At 34.0% G+C, this 18,240-nt stretch overlaps 2 protein-coding genes across 2 annotated transcripts; one reads left to right on the top strand and one right to left on the bottom strand.

The window, feature by feature from the left end:
- The first annotated feature begins 3,793 nt into the window (after window positions 1–3,793).
- On the top strand, window positions 3,794–5,499 carry LOC130975941 (putative late blight resistance protein homolog R1A-3). The gene is made up of 3 exons (XM_057900656.1): window positions 3,794–3,892; window positions 4,013–4,226; window positions 4,310–5,499. Exons 1-3 carry the CDS (start codon window positions 3,794–3,796, stop codon window positions 5,497–5,499), a joined length of 1,503 nt encoding a protein of 500 aa, XP_057756639.1.
- Window positions 5,500–11,358: 5,859 nt separating this feature from the next.
- LOC130975940 (F-box/LRR-repeat protein 4-like) lies at window positions 11,359–16,507 on the bottom strand. The gene is made up of 4 exons (XM_057900655.1): window positions 15,936–16,507; window positions 13,881–13,961; window positions 11,827–11,998; window positions 11,359–11,592 (listed from the first exon to the last, which is right to left on the bottom strand). Exons 2-4 carry the CDS (start codon window positions 13,883–13,885, stop codon window positions 11,359–11,361), a joined length of 411 nt encoding a protein of 136 aa, XP_057756638.1. The 5' UTR covers window positions 13,886–13,961; window positions 15,936–16,507.
- Window positions 16,508–18,240: the final 1,733 nt, after the last annotated feature.

Genomic DNA, 18,240 nt, shown 5'->3' with positions numbered 1-18,240 from the left:
TATGTAGTTTCATTACGATGTTGTGTGTTTAATTTGTTGGTTCATTGTAAAATAATTATGCGGATATTGAGGAGTTGCTTTAATGTATTTGTGTGTACTACTACTAATGTTATTGCTTGATCTTTAGATTCCATCAACAGCCAGGTAAGGCAGCCCAAGTTTAATTTTTGTGTGCTTTTCTTCTGTGTTTATTTTATTTGATTGTCGGACTACAGGGTATAAGTTTCATTTGCATATTGTCACAATGACGAATATTGTGTACAAATATAAATATAAATTGGAATGAAAGAAAGATTGCTAAGTTGATAAAGCACATCCACATTCACAAAGTAAAAAGTTTTCTTGTTAATCTCCTATTACATCAAAATAGTACCTAAAACTACAATTTTATTCACTACTCGTTATGTAAATTACTAAATACAAATACTAACATAAAGAAAAGAATTGTTTCCCCTAGTAGTCACTGCTTGAAACTTTTGGAAGGGGTTCCTGACCATCATGAGTGGAAAGGACTAAAACTATGCTACTACTTGATTTCTTTTTTTTTTTTGCTTGAATTTTTTCAAAAACAAAGATGTGTTGGTGGTTAATTTATCTAACAAATAATTAATAAAATTTGAAAAAAAAATGTATTTTAAACAAACAAAGAACAAGATAAAGTTAGCATATATATATATGGCTATTCAACAGATCAATCTATTTGACATGAAGAAAAATAATTAAGATAACATGAAGTAACTCAATCATCTATTTAAATTTATCATTTATTTTTTATTTCTTTTTCGTATTTTCTTTTAAGAGAAAGAGATTTTTTTTTATAAAATGAAGCCCAACAAATAGTTATTCAAAATGTTTATGAAGTTTACTATACAGATTAAAGAAGAAGATCCATCGCTATATTATATTACTACTGTGAAAGTGATGAGTTTGGAAACTCTTATTTAATTTTGATGATGAACAAACATTATTAAAATATTTAATTACAAAATTATTAATTTGATCTTAATTTATATTTGCCTAATTAATAATTTTGTTGTGCAGATTTTATATTGGGCCAAAAAATGAATTTCTAGCTTAAGCCCAATAACCAGCCTTGTTGCATGCTTTATACTAAGTGGCAGGAATTTTTATATTGATGGGCCAAGTTCAATGTTGATTACAACCAAGCCCATGGTTAATTTTCTATGAAAGCTTCCTATGCTTGATCCAAATCCATCAGGAAAGCAAATGTTATTAATTGGGCCAGATTTAATATTTGATGCAACTAAGCCCAATTATATGCAATGCTAATTCCTCAAGCATTACCCGAAAACAATAAAGAGGGAACCCAAATTGTTTTCAACAGATCCAAAAATTCAAACATGTGTTTGATTTCAAATTACACTCAACTATCATTTATTACATGGGAACTATGAGAGAGAAATTGACAAAGTGATGTGATTGCAAGCACCAAGGCTACACGTTTGTCAGTAAAAAGAGAAAGGGAAATTAATTCACTTTTATCTTTTGTTTCAATAACTACTATTTCTCTTTCCTCTCTCTCATCTCTTTCTTGCTTCTTCTTTGGTCTTTGTCCAGTAAACCATGGACGCCGTGCTCATTAACCAACAGAAGGAAGAAGCTGCATGCATCAAGACCATCAAGCTAATGATGGCAAGAAAACATACTAAAATAAAAATGAGCTGTGGCTAAGATACTTACCAAATGTGGTCAGATTTGGTGAGGTTATCTTGAGCTTTGCATGCTCAAAAAGGAAGAAGAAGATCTCGGCCAGCAAGGGAGATTCTTGGAGGCATGGCTTGTCTTTGATTCTGCTCAACCACCACAGGGAGTAGCTAGAGTGGCGAAGTGATGGTTGAAGGCAGAGATTGAAGCAGATGAAGTCATTATCATCATGAAGCATCAAGGGCCAGAATTTCATCTTGGAGAGCAAGCCAAGGATGGAGAGCTCGGATTGATGAAGGGTGATGATAAAGAAAGAACTAGAGGTAATTGCATGTTGGGTTTTGCATGGTTATCTCTTCTCTCTCTATGTGGCCGAACCGATTTTGTTGAAGGAGGAAGAAGTTGCTTCGGTTTTGGCTTCAATAAGTGGAGGCTCCCCTCTTCTATAATAAGGGTGGACAACCACTGTTTGAGGCAAGGAGAAAATTTGAGAGTGCAAGGCACAGAGTTCTCAGAGCTACCTGAGCTAACAGTTTTCTCTTCTCCTTCAATGTATTCTGTTTAGTATTTTTCTTTTTAATTTTGTCATGTCTTGAGTCTCATGGAAAAAGGCAAACAGTGAGGTTTGTAATGAAAAAGCCATAGAGCGAAAAAAGACAGAGAGTGCAAAATTAAAAGAAAAAGCCATAGATGTCTTAGAGTTTCTTTGTTCATCTATGTTGTGTTTCATGATTCTGTGGGAATCTCCTTGTAAGTTGGGTTAGCACTTTACAATTTGTAATCAGGTTGATTATAGTGAAATTCCATCATTGTTGTGATGGAGACTGGATGTAGGCTGCACTGCACTTAGCAGCCGAACCAGGATATATCTGGGTGTAACTTTCCTCTCTTCTACTTCATTTCTGTTTTCTACTGCACAGGAGCAAAATCTAAAATATCTCGTACCAAGTGACGAGACAAAACAAAAAGGTCTCGTGGCAAGTGACGAGCAAAAACAAAAAGTCTCGTGTCCAGAGACGAGATAAAACAGAAAGGCCTCTTCTGGGTTCAGCAAGTGTTAAGCAACAAAAAGGGGGCTAAGATTCAACCCCCCTTCTCTTAGCCACTGAAACCATCAATTGGTATCAGAGCTTGGTCTCAAAGAGATCAAGCTTTGCAGCTTGGAGCAAAGATCCTCATGGCAGAAAACAGTGGCGCAAATGTGGTGTCCTATAATCTAACCGAAGGTCAATCAAGCAACAGACCTCCTCTTTTCAATGGGAAAAACTATACCTATTGGAAGGAAAGGATGAAGATATTTGTACAGGCAGTGGATTACAGACTTTGGAAGATTATTCTCGAAGGGCCTCAATTTTCAACTATCACAAGTGCAGAAGGAGTTGTTTCTCTCAAACCAGAAGCAAGATGGACCGAGAAAGATAGGAAGAAGGTGGAGTTAAATGCCAAGGCAATAAATCTGCTCAATTGTGCTATCAGCTTCGAGGAGTACCGACTGGTATCAAGATGCACAACGGCAAAGGAAATCTGGGACAAATTACAAATCACCCATGAAGGAACCACCATTGTCAAGAAGACTCGGACAGATATGCTAAATAGAGAATATGAAATGTTTGCAATGAAGGAAGGAGAGTCCATTGATGAACTGTTCGAACGGTTCAATGCTATCATTGTTGGCTTAGATGCTCTGGGAATTACACATTCTGATTCTGTGCTAGTGAGAAGAGTGTTGAGATGTCTCACAAAAGAGTGGGAAACTAAAGCTTTAATTATTTCTGAGAGCAGTAGCTTAGACTCCATGACACTTGATGATTTGAGAGGAAATCTTCTTGCTTTTGAAAATACCTATTTGAAAAAGGATACAAAAAAGAAAGGAATTGCATTTTCTTCTGTGACTAACCCTCTGGATGATGAATCCAGTGATAACTCTTCTGAAAATGAGTTTGTTTTATTTGCAAAAAAATTCAGGAAAATGGCTAAGCTCAGAGGCAAAGGCAGCAGCACAAGGAGAATAAAGAAAGACCTTAGCAAGGTAACTTGCTATAATTGCAAGGAAATGGGGCATTTCAAATCTGATTGTCCCAAGCTGAAAAAGGAAGAAAAACCGAAAAAAGGAAAGAAGAAAGGACTGATGGCCACATGGGAAGACTTGGAGAATGACTCTGATGATGATGATGAAGAAACCGAGACCAAGTCACAGACATGTCTCATGGCAGACCACATAGATCAGGTAGTCTTTCATAACCCTAACACTGAAGATCTTCATCTTATGATAGACCACTTTTCTGAAAAAATAAGATGTTTTCTGCTGGAAAATTAAGAACTTGAACAGCAAATTACCATTCTTAAGGCCGAAAACAGTTTTCTAAAAGAAAAAGTGAGAGAGGCCAAAACTGCTTGTGATCTTGTTGAAGAAAATAAGCAGTTAAGAGCCCAAGTTAGGAGCTGTGAAAGTAACCATTGTGTTCTTGCATATGTGGACTGTTTTAAGCAAAATGAAGAGTTTCTTAGAGAGGTTAAAAGACTTAAGGAAGACTTGGCCAAGTTTACACAAAGTTCCGAAAGTTTAAATCACATCTTGGCTAGTCAAAAACCATGTGAGAAGATTATGAAATCCATGTGAGAAGATTGTGTCAACTGTGGATAGCTGAAGGGTTCATTCAGAAAAAAGAAGTTGGACCATCAAATTCACTAGAAGTAGAAGATATTGCTGACATGTATTTAGATAAGCTGGTGGAACGGAGCTTGGTGCAAGTGGCAAGTAGGAGGAGTGATGGGGGTGTGAAGACATGTCGAGTCCATGATCTTCTTCGTGACCTATGCATTTCAGAGAGTAGGGAAAATAAATTTATGGAAGTGTGCACAAATTTGGATGCTATTAAGTGTAATTCTCGTAGGATGTCTCTCCAGTATAGAGGAGAACTGAGGCTAACCGAAGATACCCAATCATCTGCACGCTCTCTGCTTCTGTTTGGTGAAAGCACTTTCTGGGAGAATGAATCACAAGGGTGGAAACAGATAAGGAATGACTTCAAGTTGGCTCGTGTATTGGACATGAACCAAGTGTTGCTATGTTTATCACCTCGTGGATTGAAGACATTGATCCATCTAAGGTTTTTGAAAGTCACAGCATCTTCTACAAGAATTGGAAATGATGTTTTAGCTTCTCTATGCAACCTTTGGAATCTAGAAACGCTATACTTATGGATTGAAGAGCCTATTACTCTACCAAACAAAATATGGAAGCTCAAGTCACTCAGGCATGTGTATTTAGACATTGATGTTTACAGTTTAAAAAAAATGTGGCATATAGGAGCATCAATATCGAAGATGAAAATTGGAGAAACAAAGGTGGAGAATCTTCAAACACTGAATAACATCTATCTTAATGCAAGAACAGCAAGCGTCCTAAAAAAGGGCATGTTCCCCAACTTGACAAAATTAACTTTGCGTAAAGGGCCGCCAGAAAAAGAATTCTTAGAGAACAGTTTGCGGTGCCTAAACAAACTCCGAACGCTAAAGCTACTTTGCATCGAGAAGCTTCCATTAGATCCGAATGCGTATCCTACAAATCTTACCAAGATTACCATAGGATACTTTCCTCAACTGGATGCAAGAATGATAAAGACCCTGGGACGGCTATCCAAACTGCAAATCTTGAAACTCGTTGACGGAGGCATATATGGCGATGTTAATTGCGTAGCTGGTGACTTCCCACAGCTTCAAGTACTACATCTGAGTGAGGTTCAACTGGATGGTAGATGGAAGGTAGAGGAAGGAGCAATGCCTCAGATTCGATATTGCAACGACCCTCTCATCCTTGACTTAGAGCGATAAGGTTATATTCATCATCAACATTTGACCTTTGTTTTTCTTGTGTCTTGATTACCGTTTAATATCTTTCCTTGGATATGTAGTTTCATTACGATGTTGTGTGTTTAATTTGTTGGTTCATTGTAAAATAATTATGCGGATATTGAGGAGTTGCTTTAATGTATTTGTGTGTTTATTGCTTGATCTTTAGATTCCATCAACAGCCAGGTAAGGCAGCCCAAGTTTAATTTTTGTGTGCTTTTCTTCTGTGTTTATTTTATTTGATTGTCGGACTACAGGGTATAAGTTTCATTTGCATTTTGTCACAATGACGAATATTGTGTACAAATATAAATATAAATTGGAATGAAAGAAAGATTGCTAAGTTGATAAAGCACATCCACATTCACAAAGTAAAAAGTTTTCTTGTTAATCTCCTATTACATCAAAATAGTACCTAAAACTACAATTTTATTCACTACTCGTTATGTAAATTACTAAATACAAATACTAACATAAAGAAAAGAATTGTTTCCCCTAGTAGTCACTGCTTGAAACTTTTGGAAGGGGTTCCTGACCATCATGAGTGGAAAGGACTAAAACTATGCTACTACTTGATTTCTTTTTTTTTTTTGCTTGAATTTTTTCAAAAACAAAGATGTGTTGGTGGTTAATTTATCTAACAAATAATTAATAAAATTTGAAAAAAAATGTATTTTAAACAAACAAAGAACAAGATAAAGTTAGCATATATATATGGCTATTCAACAGATCAATCTATTTGACATGAAGAAAAATAATTAAGATAACATGAAGTAACTCAATCATCTATTTAAATTTATCATTTATTTTTTATTTCTTTTTCGTATTTTCTTTTAAGAGAAAGAGATTTTTTTTTTATAAAATGAAGCCCAACAAATAGTTATTCAAAATGTTTATGAAGTTTACTATACAGATTAAAGAAGAAGATCCATCGCTATATTATATTACTACTGTGAAAGTGATGAGTTTGGAAACTCTTATTTAATTTTGATGATGAACAAACATTATTAAAATATTTAATTACAAAATTATTAATTTGATCTTAATTTATATTTGCCTAATTAATAATTTTGTTGTGCAGATTTTATATTGGGCCAAAAAATGAATTTCTGGCTTAAGCCCAATAACCAGCCTTGTTGCATGCTTTATACTAAGTGGCAGGAATTTTTTATATTGATGGGCCAAGTTCAATGTTGATTACAACCAAGCCCATGGTTAATTTTCTATGAAAGCTTCCTATGCTTGATCCAAATCCATCAGGAAAGCAAATGTTATTAATTGGGCCAGATTTAATATTTGATGCAACTAAGCCCAATTATATGCAATGCTAATTCCTCAAGCATTACCCGAAAACAATAAAGAGGGAACCCAAATTGTTTTCAACAGATCCAAAAATTCAAACATGTGTTTGATTTCAAATTACACTCAACTATCATTTATTACATGGGAACTATGAGAGAGAAATTGACAAAGTGATGTGATTGCAAGCACCAAGGCTACACGTTTGTCAGTAAAAAGAGAAAGGGAAATTAATTCACTTTTATCTTTTGTTTCAATAACTACTATTTCTCTTTCCTCTCTCTCATCTCTTTCTTGCTTCTTCTTTGGTCTTTGTCCAGTAAACCATGGACGCCGTGCTCATTAACCAACAGAAGAAAGAAGCTGCATGCATCAAGACCATCAAGCTAATGATGGCAAGAAAACATGCTAAAATAAAAATGAGCTGTGGCTAAGATACTTACCAAATGTGGTCAGATTTGGTGAGGTTATCTTGAGCTTTGCATGCTCAAAAAGGAAGAAGAAGATCTCGGCCAACAAGGGAGATTCTTGGAGGCATGGCTTGTCTTTGATTCTGCTCAACCACCACAGGGAGTAGCTAGAGTGGCGAAGTGATGGTTGAAGGCAGAGATTGAAGCAGATGAAGTCATTATCATCATGAAGCATCAAGGGTCAGAATTTCATCTTGGAGAGCAAGCCAAGGATGGAAAGCTCGGATTGATGAAGGGTGATGATCAAGAAAGGACTAGAGGTAATTGCATGTTGGGTTTTGCATGGTTATCTCTTCTCTCTCTATGTGGCCGAACCGGTTTTGTTGAAGGAGGAAGAAGTTGCTTCGGTTTTGGCTTCAATAAGTGGAGGCTCCCCTCTTCTATAATAAGGGTGGACAGCCACTGTTTGAGACAAGGAGAAAATTTGAGAGTGCAAGGCACAGAGTTCTCAGAGCTACCTGAGCTAACAGTTTTCTCTTCTCCTTCAATGTATTCTGTTTAGTATTTTTCTGTTTAATTTTGTCATGTCTTGAGTTTCATGGAAAAAGGCAAACAGTGAGGTTTGTAATGAAAAAGCCATAGAGCGGAAAAAGGCAGAGAGTGCAAAATTAAAAGAAAAAGCCATAGATGTCTTAGAGTTTCTTTGTTCATCTATGTTGTGTTTCATGATTCTGTGGGAATCCCCTTGTAAGTTGGGTTAGCACTTTACAGTTTGTAATCAGGTTGATTATAGTGAAATTCCATCATTGTTGTGATGGAGACTGGATGTAGGCTGCACTGCACTTAGCAGCCGAACCAGGATATATCTGGGTGTAACTTTCCTCTCTTCTACTTCATTTCTGTTTTCTACTGCACAGGAGCAAAAACTAAAATATCTCGTACCAAGTGACGAGACAAAACAAAAAGGTCCCGTGGCAAGTGACGAGTAAAAACAAAAAGTCTCGTGTCCAGAGACGAGATAAAACAGAAAGGCCTCTTCTGGGTTCAGCAAGTGTTAAGCAACAAAAAGGGGGCTAAGATTCAACCCCCCTTCTCTTAGCCACTGAAATCATCAGAAAGTAATATTAACATCATAAATTTAGTCAAATTAACTTGAGTTAGTAGAGAGATTAATTCACTCGTTCACTTAAATAATTGTAAAGAATTTGAATATCGTCTTATGTATGTAATAACTCACCGTAGACATAAAAAAAAAATCATAAACTTATTCAAAAGATCACACAGAATGCAGGAACGTAGAAGATTTGAAATAATTGATAAAGAAAAAGCGAGAATAGTGCGAGGGAGAGATATAGCAACAGAACAAGGAAAATAAGAACAAGCAAGTTTTTTAAGAAATTGCTCCTAGTTATAACTGCAGTAAGTATCGATATCTACCTATTTATTTTTCTTCGTTCATTTTTTTAATTTTATTTCTTGTAGACTGAATTACCTTGAGTTATGTAGATGTGAATAAGATGTTTAATTTATACAAAATATTTATTTCTTAAAAAATGATTGTTTCAAAATTCTTTTAATTTGATATAACTAGTGCATCGACCCGTGCGTTGCACGGGGTCGGGGATGGCACAAAAATAATAATAAAATATTAGATATATATATATATAATTAAAACACAAAGGTAACTTAAATAATAAAAAATTATTAACTAATATATATAATTAATTTTTATAATACATAAATTATTTTTTATAATAATTTAATTTACATAATTTTATAATGATAGACTATTAAAAATAAAAAAAAATACTAAGATTTTATGTTTTTTTTAAACGTATCTTATATTATTCTCAGTTAATTTGTTCTTGCTTTAAACTCTAAGCATTTAGTTTTAAAATTTATATTACCTGAACTCTATTATTAAATACAAAAAAATAAATTTTATAGTGATATAAATTATCTATTCATTTTTTAAATTTTTAATAATAGAATGATCAATTTGTATATCAAAAATATATTAGAAAAATAAGTCTTTCAACTATTATTTAGGGTGTAGTATTCAAATCAACTAAGCAAAGAAAAATCCAACATCCCTCGTTAACATTAAGTATCTTATCATTTTCTTATTAAATCATGTTCTTGTAGCATCCAACTCATGTCATTTTTCTTATTAAATCATATTTTCGTAGCATCCACAACAAATAGATCCTGAAATATATGCGTAAGGCTAGCTAATTATTTTATTTTTCAAAAATTCGCATCTCCCAATTTATATGTTCCTTGGTTTTTATGAGTTTATCCATTCAGTTATATTCTTGTTATTTAACACTAACTTCAAATAATCAATTTTGGCATGTACAACATTTACTAATAAATTTGTAGTATATTTTCATTAACTTTTTCTTGTACTATATTTTCCATCATGCACACCACTTTACTTTTTATTTTAGACTACTTATCTTCATTGACATTATCCTTTTAGCACCTAATAATGCAAAATATTCAAATCAAAATATGAAGCAAGATACTATTTTATTGAAACCATCCATAATAATTATTGTAGGGAGCCAAAACTGAAAAGTGCAGAGAAAAAAAAAAAGTAAAATAAAAAATATTTTATATGCCATCAAAAAATACTAAATAATGGAAAGGAAAAGAAATTAAAATTGAGTAACAATAGTTAATAATAATAAAGAAATTGAATTTTTAAACTTATATCAGTCGTAAAATTTCAATGACCATATTATCTTCTAAAACTCTTTTATTGATAGGAAATTAAGAGTCACTGCATATTTCAAATTCACCAATGGTCCCTTAGTTGAGCAAAGCATAAAACTAATTATTGCACTAACATGAAAATTAAAATAAAACAAAATTATTATTATAAGATAAAGATATATTATTCGAAATTAATCTTATTTTTTATTTTCTAAGTACAATTTAAAATATACCTAATCCCAAATTATCAAAACTAAACTCAAACTCAATTACATCCATAGTTTAAATTTATTTGAAAATTCGGGTGCTAAGCAATCTTAAATGTTTTAATCAATGAATCAAATAATAATAAGAAAATTTGAAAATAGAAAAAAATAAATAAAGATAAGAGTGATGGCTTAAAAGATTCTACTCTTGAAAGGAGAAAAAGAAAAAGGTTAGAACCAATAATGATATAAAATACCATTCAAATTGCAATAAATCTAAAAAAAGCAAAAGAAATCAAAATATCAAATTTAAAAAATGGATACATGAATGCCTGAATCATATGTATTTAGCTAATGGTTGTAGCAACCGAAAACATATAATAAACATATAAGCCAAATTGAGAACAAATTGAAAAAAACTATATGCTATAGCAAAGCATATTCAGAACAGATAAAAAGTAACAAAGCGGATTCAAGAGAGATTAACGAAGAATACACTATTAACAACAAAGAATTAATCTTTTGGGAAGAAAAAGATACTTTCATAAGGTAAAATACTTGGTCGAAATATAACATGAGAAAGTACTAACATATAACAAATGATACCTGATGCAATAAAACTATATAAATCAGCCATCAAAATCAAGCAGTAATAAGCTCAACTTGTGGCAAAATCATCTGCACCTTTCAAAAATTGGAAAAAAAACTGAATTAAAAGATGAGAGAAAAGGCTAAAAGCCTAAGACTAATACTAAAATTGTATTTGGATGAAACACTTTTAATCTTCAAACTCAACAAAAATGAGTAACATACTAAAAAATATGTTTTAATTTCAACAACGTTTTTAAATTTTTGCCAAAATTGCATAGAGAGCATAGCATATACCAATTAATTTTCTATTTAATATATAGAAAACGTAACACTTTTATGCGTGTGCAGAATGGGAATGCAGTATTGGACGATGAAACAGATCAAAAGGGAATGGTAGATTATGCATAGGATTGAATAAATCTCTGTAACCAAGTTAAATATTGCATTTTGACATTCATTTTTATGTAGCTCACCGGTCTCAAAATCTCATGGTTTTCGGATTTTATTGACTAACATTAGTTTTGAATGTGGAATCACCAAAAGAAGCCATTTAGATAAAGAAAAAAATTGGTAAAATTGTGTGTTGAGACAAAATCAGTTACAGTCATTCTCCTATATTACATTACACAGAGAGTATTTTGAAAGCAAGCCATCCCAAAAATATTCGTTTTTAAATGAAGTTTAACATGGTAAACCAAATAGCCATGCAAATGAAGTACCTCATAACAGCAATGGATATGAAGTTTCTTTAAATTCCTACAGCCAATAGGTATACCACATATAGCATCATCCCCAAGGTTTGAGTAATCTACCTGTTGAAGAGTTTGTAGGAACTTGCATCCTTCTCCATCCTGAAGAAGGCCAACATCAATAATTCTTTGATAGTAAAGTAATGCCAACTAAATAAGACGTCTGCCAATAGAAAGTCGAGCTTAGCACCACAAATGAAAAATAAACAGAGAAACACACATAGCAAGCAATGAAAAACTTGACCAAATGTAAATATAAAGAGGCCAAAGATGTGCCCCATGCTTCCTTATGTTGCCCATTTATTGAATGGTTAATTCATTCCTTATTTTACATACATATTGGCAATATCTTCCAATGGATTCTAGCCCCAAAGCTCGAATGTTGTGACGTCCATTGACTTCAAGATGTGTAAGTTCCTTGCATCCGGTAGCGATTGCTTCCAAACCCTTGTGCCTTAGTATTAGATTCCTTAACTTCTTGCATCCATTACCAATAGCAAACAAACCCCTAAAATTAACCATTATTCAAAGAAAGGAGATTACTAACTAAAGCAGGAAAAAATGATAGAATTCTTGGCAGAATCCAAAATTTAACAATCGGAGAGTGAGCAAAGATTGTGCAATTGCATGCAACACTGAAGAAAAGAGGTTTTAGAAAACATATGGTGTTTATTGATTTGGAAAAAGCGTATGATAGGGTACCAAGGGAGGTCTTATGGAAGGTTTTAGAAAAGAGGAGAGTAAGGATCGCATATATTCGGGCAATTAAAGACATGTATGATGGGGCCACAACTAGTGTGAAGACTCAAGGTGGTGTGACAGAGGAATTCCCTATTGGTATAGGATTACACCAGGGATCATCCTTAAGTCCATACCTTTTCACATTAGTCTTGAAAGTACTCACAGAGCACATCCAATAGCCTGTGCCATGGTGCATGCTTTTTGCCAATGATATCGTCCTTATGGGAGAGTCAAGGGAAGACCTAAATAAGAAGTTGGAGTTATGGAGAGAAGCTCTAGAAGTGTATGGTCTGCGCATAAGCCGTAGCAAGACGGAATATATAGAATGTAAGTTCAGTCTGAGAAGGGAAAATCCCAATATAGAGGTGAAGATTGGAAAAAACATCCTACGAAAAATTAAAAGTTTTAAGTATCTTGGGTGTATCATACAGGATAATGGAGAGATTGAACATGATGTAAATCATAGGATCCAAGCAGGTTGGTCAAAATGGCGGAGTGCATCTGGTTTTATATGCGACAAAAAAGTGCCTTTAAAACTTAAAGGTAAATTCTATCGCACCGCTATAAGACCGGCTATGCTGTATGATACGGAGTGTTGGGCGGCTAAAGCGGAGCACGAACATAAGCTGAGTGTGGCAGAGATGAAGATGTTGAGATAGATGAGTGGTCATACGCGATTGGATAAAATAAGGAATGAAGATATAAGGGAGAGAGTTGGAGTAGCACCCATTGTGGAAAAGATGGTTGAATCGCATCTCAGGTGGTTTGGATATGTGAGAAGAAGACCGATAGAACATCCAGTCAGGAGGGTGGATGAGATGGAAGATGGACAAAAGGCGAAAGGCAGAGGAAGACCTAAGAAGACCATCCATGAGGTGGTCAAACGAGATCTACATGTAAACGGTCTCTCTGTAGACATGATACATGACAGAGCACAATGGCATCGTTTGATTCATGTAGCCGACCCCACTTAGTGGGACAAGGCTTTGTTGTTGTTGTTGTTGTTGTTGTTGTTGTTGTTGTTGCATGCAACACTGAAGGGTCATACAAATGGAGCTAAATAAACAATATAACTAAGCTTATCTCACTAAATATGCTTCAAGAGTATCAAAGCAGTATCAACATTATAAATAACATGTTAAATCATATAATGATTGGTTGCATGATAATAGTTGAAAGACACAAAGCATCATATGGTACATGCAACATGATTAATAATCTAATAAAAAATAGCAGCATTCATTTACATATATGGTGCATTCTTTCTAATTTACAATCTTCGGGATCTAATCATTCTTATTTATAGTTTCATTCTTGACTATCTGGTTAAAAACAAAACCAGAAAACTTGTTGTATTAGCAATACAAAATTTATGTCAAAGAGCATACATCTCGTAATGATGATAGAAGTAACTGCATATTGGTTTTTTGTTTTCCTGCAGCTCATCTCTTTATCTGAACATCCATACAATCACTTAGGTTCTCTGCCAAATCAAAATCATGTCTCACCAAAAAAATTATCATCAACTACAAACCCAATCAATTAGTGAGACTTTAAGTAATAAGCCAAACTGAAAGTGTGACCCATAAACCTTACAATGACAAAAATAAAATACCTATAAAATAGATAATAAATCATCAATACTTTACCTCATTAGCAAGCTTCAAATACGGTATACCCTTGTAAAAATTTCAGATTCATCTAATGCATTTGGTCTTCAATCCATGCCCCTGGAATATTAAACACATTATATAAAACTAAAAGACATGAATCATAAGATAGTACTTACAATAACAATAATAATAATAATATATATATTAATTTCATTTTATTTACCCCCAAAAAAGAAAGATTAAATAAAACTAAGTGCTAGTATCCATGTAAAAAGCAGCTTCAGGTGAGTAACTTTGTATCAACAATTGATGATTATCTTTGGCTCTTTTGGAGCTTATAAGAACAAAAGGAACAACCGTTTTGAAGCAGAAGTGAGGTGGGCGCTGTGCATACAAGAGCAGTTATACACAAAAATGCATTACGAACCATAAAGCTATCACAAACACTAATTGATGAGTGAGAAAGCGAGAAAATCATCTTCCCATCTAGCCCACATCTTATTGGTACAACTATGATAGAGTAACATATATACTGAAACTTTTTAAGAAAGACTTGTATTTTTCTATCAAGTAAATACAAATAAAAGAATAGTGTGATTTGATAAATTTTACAGAATTGATATGCAATTCAAAATTACATTTCTATCCAGAAAATTCTAAATCCTAAGCCTTTGCAACGTAGCATTAAGAGCATCAATAATTCCATCAAAACTATCAAACTTGGAACCTAGCAGAGATAAAATTACTAAACTAACCTCTTCTTTTAAAAGAATCATGGACAATTCCAATAAAAAAAGATTGCTTTCAACCTAATGTTTCTTAATTCAAACACATAAAAACACAAAGAATTAGGGTTTATCTCAAGGCATTGTTCTTATTAAAGCAGTTCACACAAAAATCATCTATACTTACTGGAAAATTAACGTAAACTCAACCGAGCGATCATAATTAATACAATGCTACCTACCTAACACATATATATGAGACCAAGAAGTAAGTCAACGATGTCTTAAAACTCAAAAAATTAAATTGCCGCTGAAAATAACAGATTGGCAAAAGTTTCCCATTAATACAGAACAGGCTCCCATGAATACACCTCCAATGTTATTAAGTGAAACTGGAAGGGTATGCGCGATCTGTAGGAGAACAAAATTTGACCAAATGAAGAACAAATTTAAAAGAGGAAAAACTGATCAGCTACACACTAATTTTAAATTAGTTGTACAACACAAACACAACCTTGAGAAATTTTTCTCTAACAGATTTTTTTTTTTTGCATTACTTGATGATCTTCGTTACAGATTGACATGAGTACCACATTAGAAGGAAGGTGATAATAAAATTTGAGTTTGTGATTTATATAAGAACATATAAATCACGTTTACCAACAATCGTTCTTCATAAAGAAAACAGGCTACATCACTTAAAAGAAACATGCTAATAGATTGCCCAATGCCCACATCAAATAATCGTTTCATTTGAAATCTACAACAACAAGAAAACTCTAACAGTAAACTGAAAATTAACCTAAATTAATTAGCAACTAAAAGAATTAGCAACTCAAATTAGTCCGTTAAGAGATACTATGAAAACCTAAAAGAAATATGGTTGAATAAAATACATGCCCAATGATTTCCCCAACAATAGCACAGGCCGGTCAAAAAGTCTAGAGGCTGATAATGAACATCACAGAAATTGTCAAGTTGTATTCTGTAAATAGTTTCCTCCCTGTTTTATATATTTGTAACAATATTAATTCAAAATATGATGGACCCAAAAGTAAGCACAGAAAGAAGAACATAATCATGTACAAATTGCCCTAAAGCTAATTAGTTCCTTCACCTAAGAGGAAGGAGAACCTGGCACCAACTCAAAGTTATATTAAACATGAAATCAACTACAGCAAAATTGATCTTATACTTGATAGAGGTTAGTAGTGACATGTACTAATTCAGTATTGACGGGTTAACATAAACATTGAATTAACAAAGTTTCATTTGAAAGCAACAAAGCTGAAATGGGTCGCGGAAAAAAGAATTTTGACCCAATTTTAGAAGAGGAAAGACCAAAAAATCGAGAATTGAAACTCACTAACGTTGGGCAGCTTGTTGCAAAATGCCCACAGATGCCTATGGTTGTAGCATCTGCTGCCGGCACAAACGCCGCCAAACCTGTCTCTGCGTCCGCCTCCTCCCTGGTTGCATACCTTGACCCATTCCACAATGTGCTTTAGCATGCACGACTGTCATCACATCCTCCCCCTTATTCACCCCCGCGATAAACTCCACGGCGACCAGTCAGAGCCATGCTGCCTTAGACTCCTCTACCACCATAGCCGTCGTCGCCACCGCTTCTACCTTCGTAACCTTTACCACCACGGCTGCCGTCCTTTCCACCGCGATGACTTCTCTGAAGGTTAGAGCCATCGGGTACAGTGAGATCAACTGCCTTCACACTCTATAATCTCCATCTTCAGGGGAGATTAGGAACAAAAAGAACTGAAGAAGAAAAAGAAATTGGAAAATAGTATCAGTGAACCGAGAAACGAACTGAAGAGAAAGAGGAATCAAATATGCTGATGAAAAAGAAGAGAAAAGAAAAATATGTTATTAATGTGACTTTCGTTAATTTATGAACATCATCCCACACAAACACTATTATGATATTAGTAATTCGTCCGATGTTATTTTTATCTACATTTGGCTAATAATGATATTTTATCTAAATTCTAATCTTAAATTTTATAATATAATAAATAAAGTATCATCTAGATCTAGTGGATTGAAGGCATTCATTCATCTAAGATATTTGAAAGACCATACATTTTTTAAAAGAACTGCAAATGCCGTAGATTCTCTATGCTATCTTTGAAATCTAGAAACATTGTATTTATGGCATCCTAAAGTTATTAATCTACCAAGCAAAATATGGAAGCTCAAATCACTCAGAAATATTTATGTATTGTTCCTGTGTGGATACCTGGAATGGAGTTCGGCTTTTGGGAGTCGACGCCGAGTTGTTATTTTTGGTGTCGATCTATGATCCTGGAAAAAGTCCGAGCTTCACACCTGGAGAGATGTTCAATCGTGCAGAGTGTGAACGAGAAACAAGGGGGAGTGTACCTGCAAAGGCACTCCAAAGTTTAAGTTAGTATTCAGAATTTAATGTGTCCGTTTAAGGAGAAGATGACATACCTTTATAAGTGGAGTGAAACAGGTCGGTTATGTTTCTGCTTTGTCGTCAGAATTGAAGAGCAATAATAAGATTTGATAAGTGATGATGTCTGGTCGGGCATTTTTATTCTAGCATGTAGGCCGCTGAGCTCGGTTGTAACGCGTAACGCCAAACTATGCTGTATTTAGCCTGAGTGATGACTCATGATGCTGAATTATGACTTGATATTTGTAGTGGTCGGATAATGTACACTCTCAGTTCATAACAGAGAGGAAAGGAGCATCAATGTCCAGAATGCAAATTAGGGAAACAAGGATGGAGAATATTCGAACTTTGGGTGTCATCTATCTCGATGCAGGAACAGCAAGCGTCCTCAACAAAGACATATTCCCCAACTTGACAAAATTAACTTTACATGGAACCAAGGAACAGCAAGAGGAAGGACTCACATTCAACATTGCAACATCCCTCGTTACATGCTCATCCATGACCAAAACTGAGGCTATATTCATCATCAACTACATATTGCTTGATTATTGGGATCAATGTTGCATTCTTGATATGGTTTGCTGGCAAAAATGAGTACATAAAACACTGCATTATTTAAGTAACTACTATCCCATCCCATGCCATTATATATTTTAGACTTTTCCTTCCCCATTAGGCTATAAGCTGCTTTAAATGTTTTCCCAATGCGATTTGTGAAACCAATAAATTTCATCAGTCTCAAATGCTTTACCTTTGCGCATTTTGTTATTCCCATCAACCATGATCATCTAAAACCTTTGCTCCAGCTTTATGCATTTCGTTACTCGCATCACAATAAGAAATCCGTGTTGTAACACAAAGTAAAAGGTTTCTATTGTCAATCTCTATTATATCAAAATAGAACCTTAGCCGATCACTAAAAAAAATAAGAATTTTATTTACCATGCATATCACATATTCTTCTATTATATATAAATATTTCTCAGTATTTTTTTTTTCATTTTAATGGTACATTATTCTTGTTGGTTATGTTACGTATTCTCTCGCAACTTTTTGGGTTATATTTTTTATGATGATATGTGTCATTTTCGATTCAATTCCACGTAGTGAACAATAAAAAATACGAACAATGTGAATATACAAAAAGAGAACAACTAAGGAACCAAAAGCATATTCTGTGAGAATATTTGTGGAAGCAAGAAATCAACGTATCTTTGTGAATTAAGTTGCTTTA

The sequence above is a fragment of the Arachis stenosperma genome, chromosome 4 (genome assembly GCF_014773155.1).
Source record: "Arachis stenosperma cultivar V10309 chromosome 4, arast.V10309.gnm1.PFL2, whole genome shotgun sequence".
In the NCBI taxonomy this organism is placed as follows: domain Eukaryota; kingdom Viridiplantae; phylum Streptophyta; class Magnoliopsida; order Fabales; family Fabaceae; genus Arachis; species Arachis stenosperma.
This window is presented reverse-complemented; position numbering and strand designations above follow the sequence as displayed.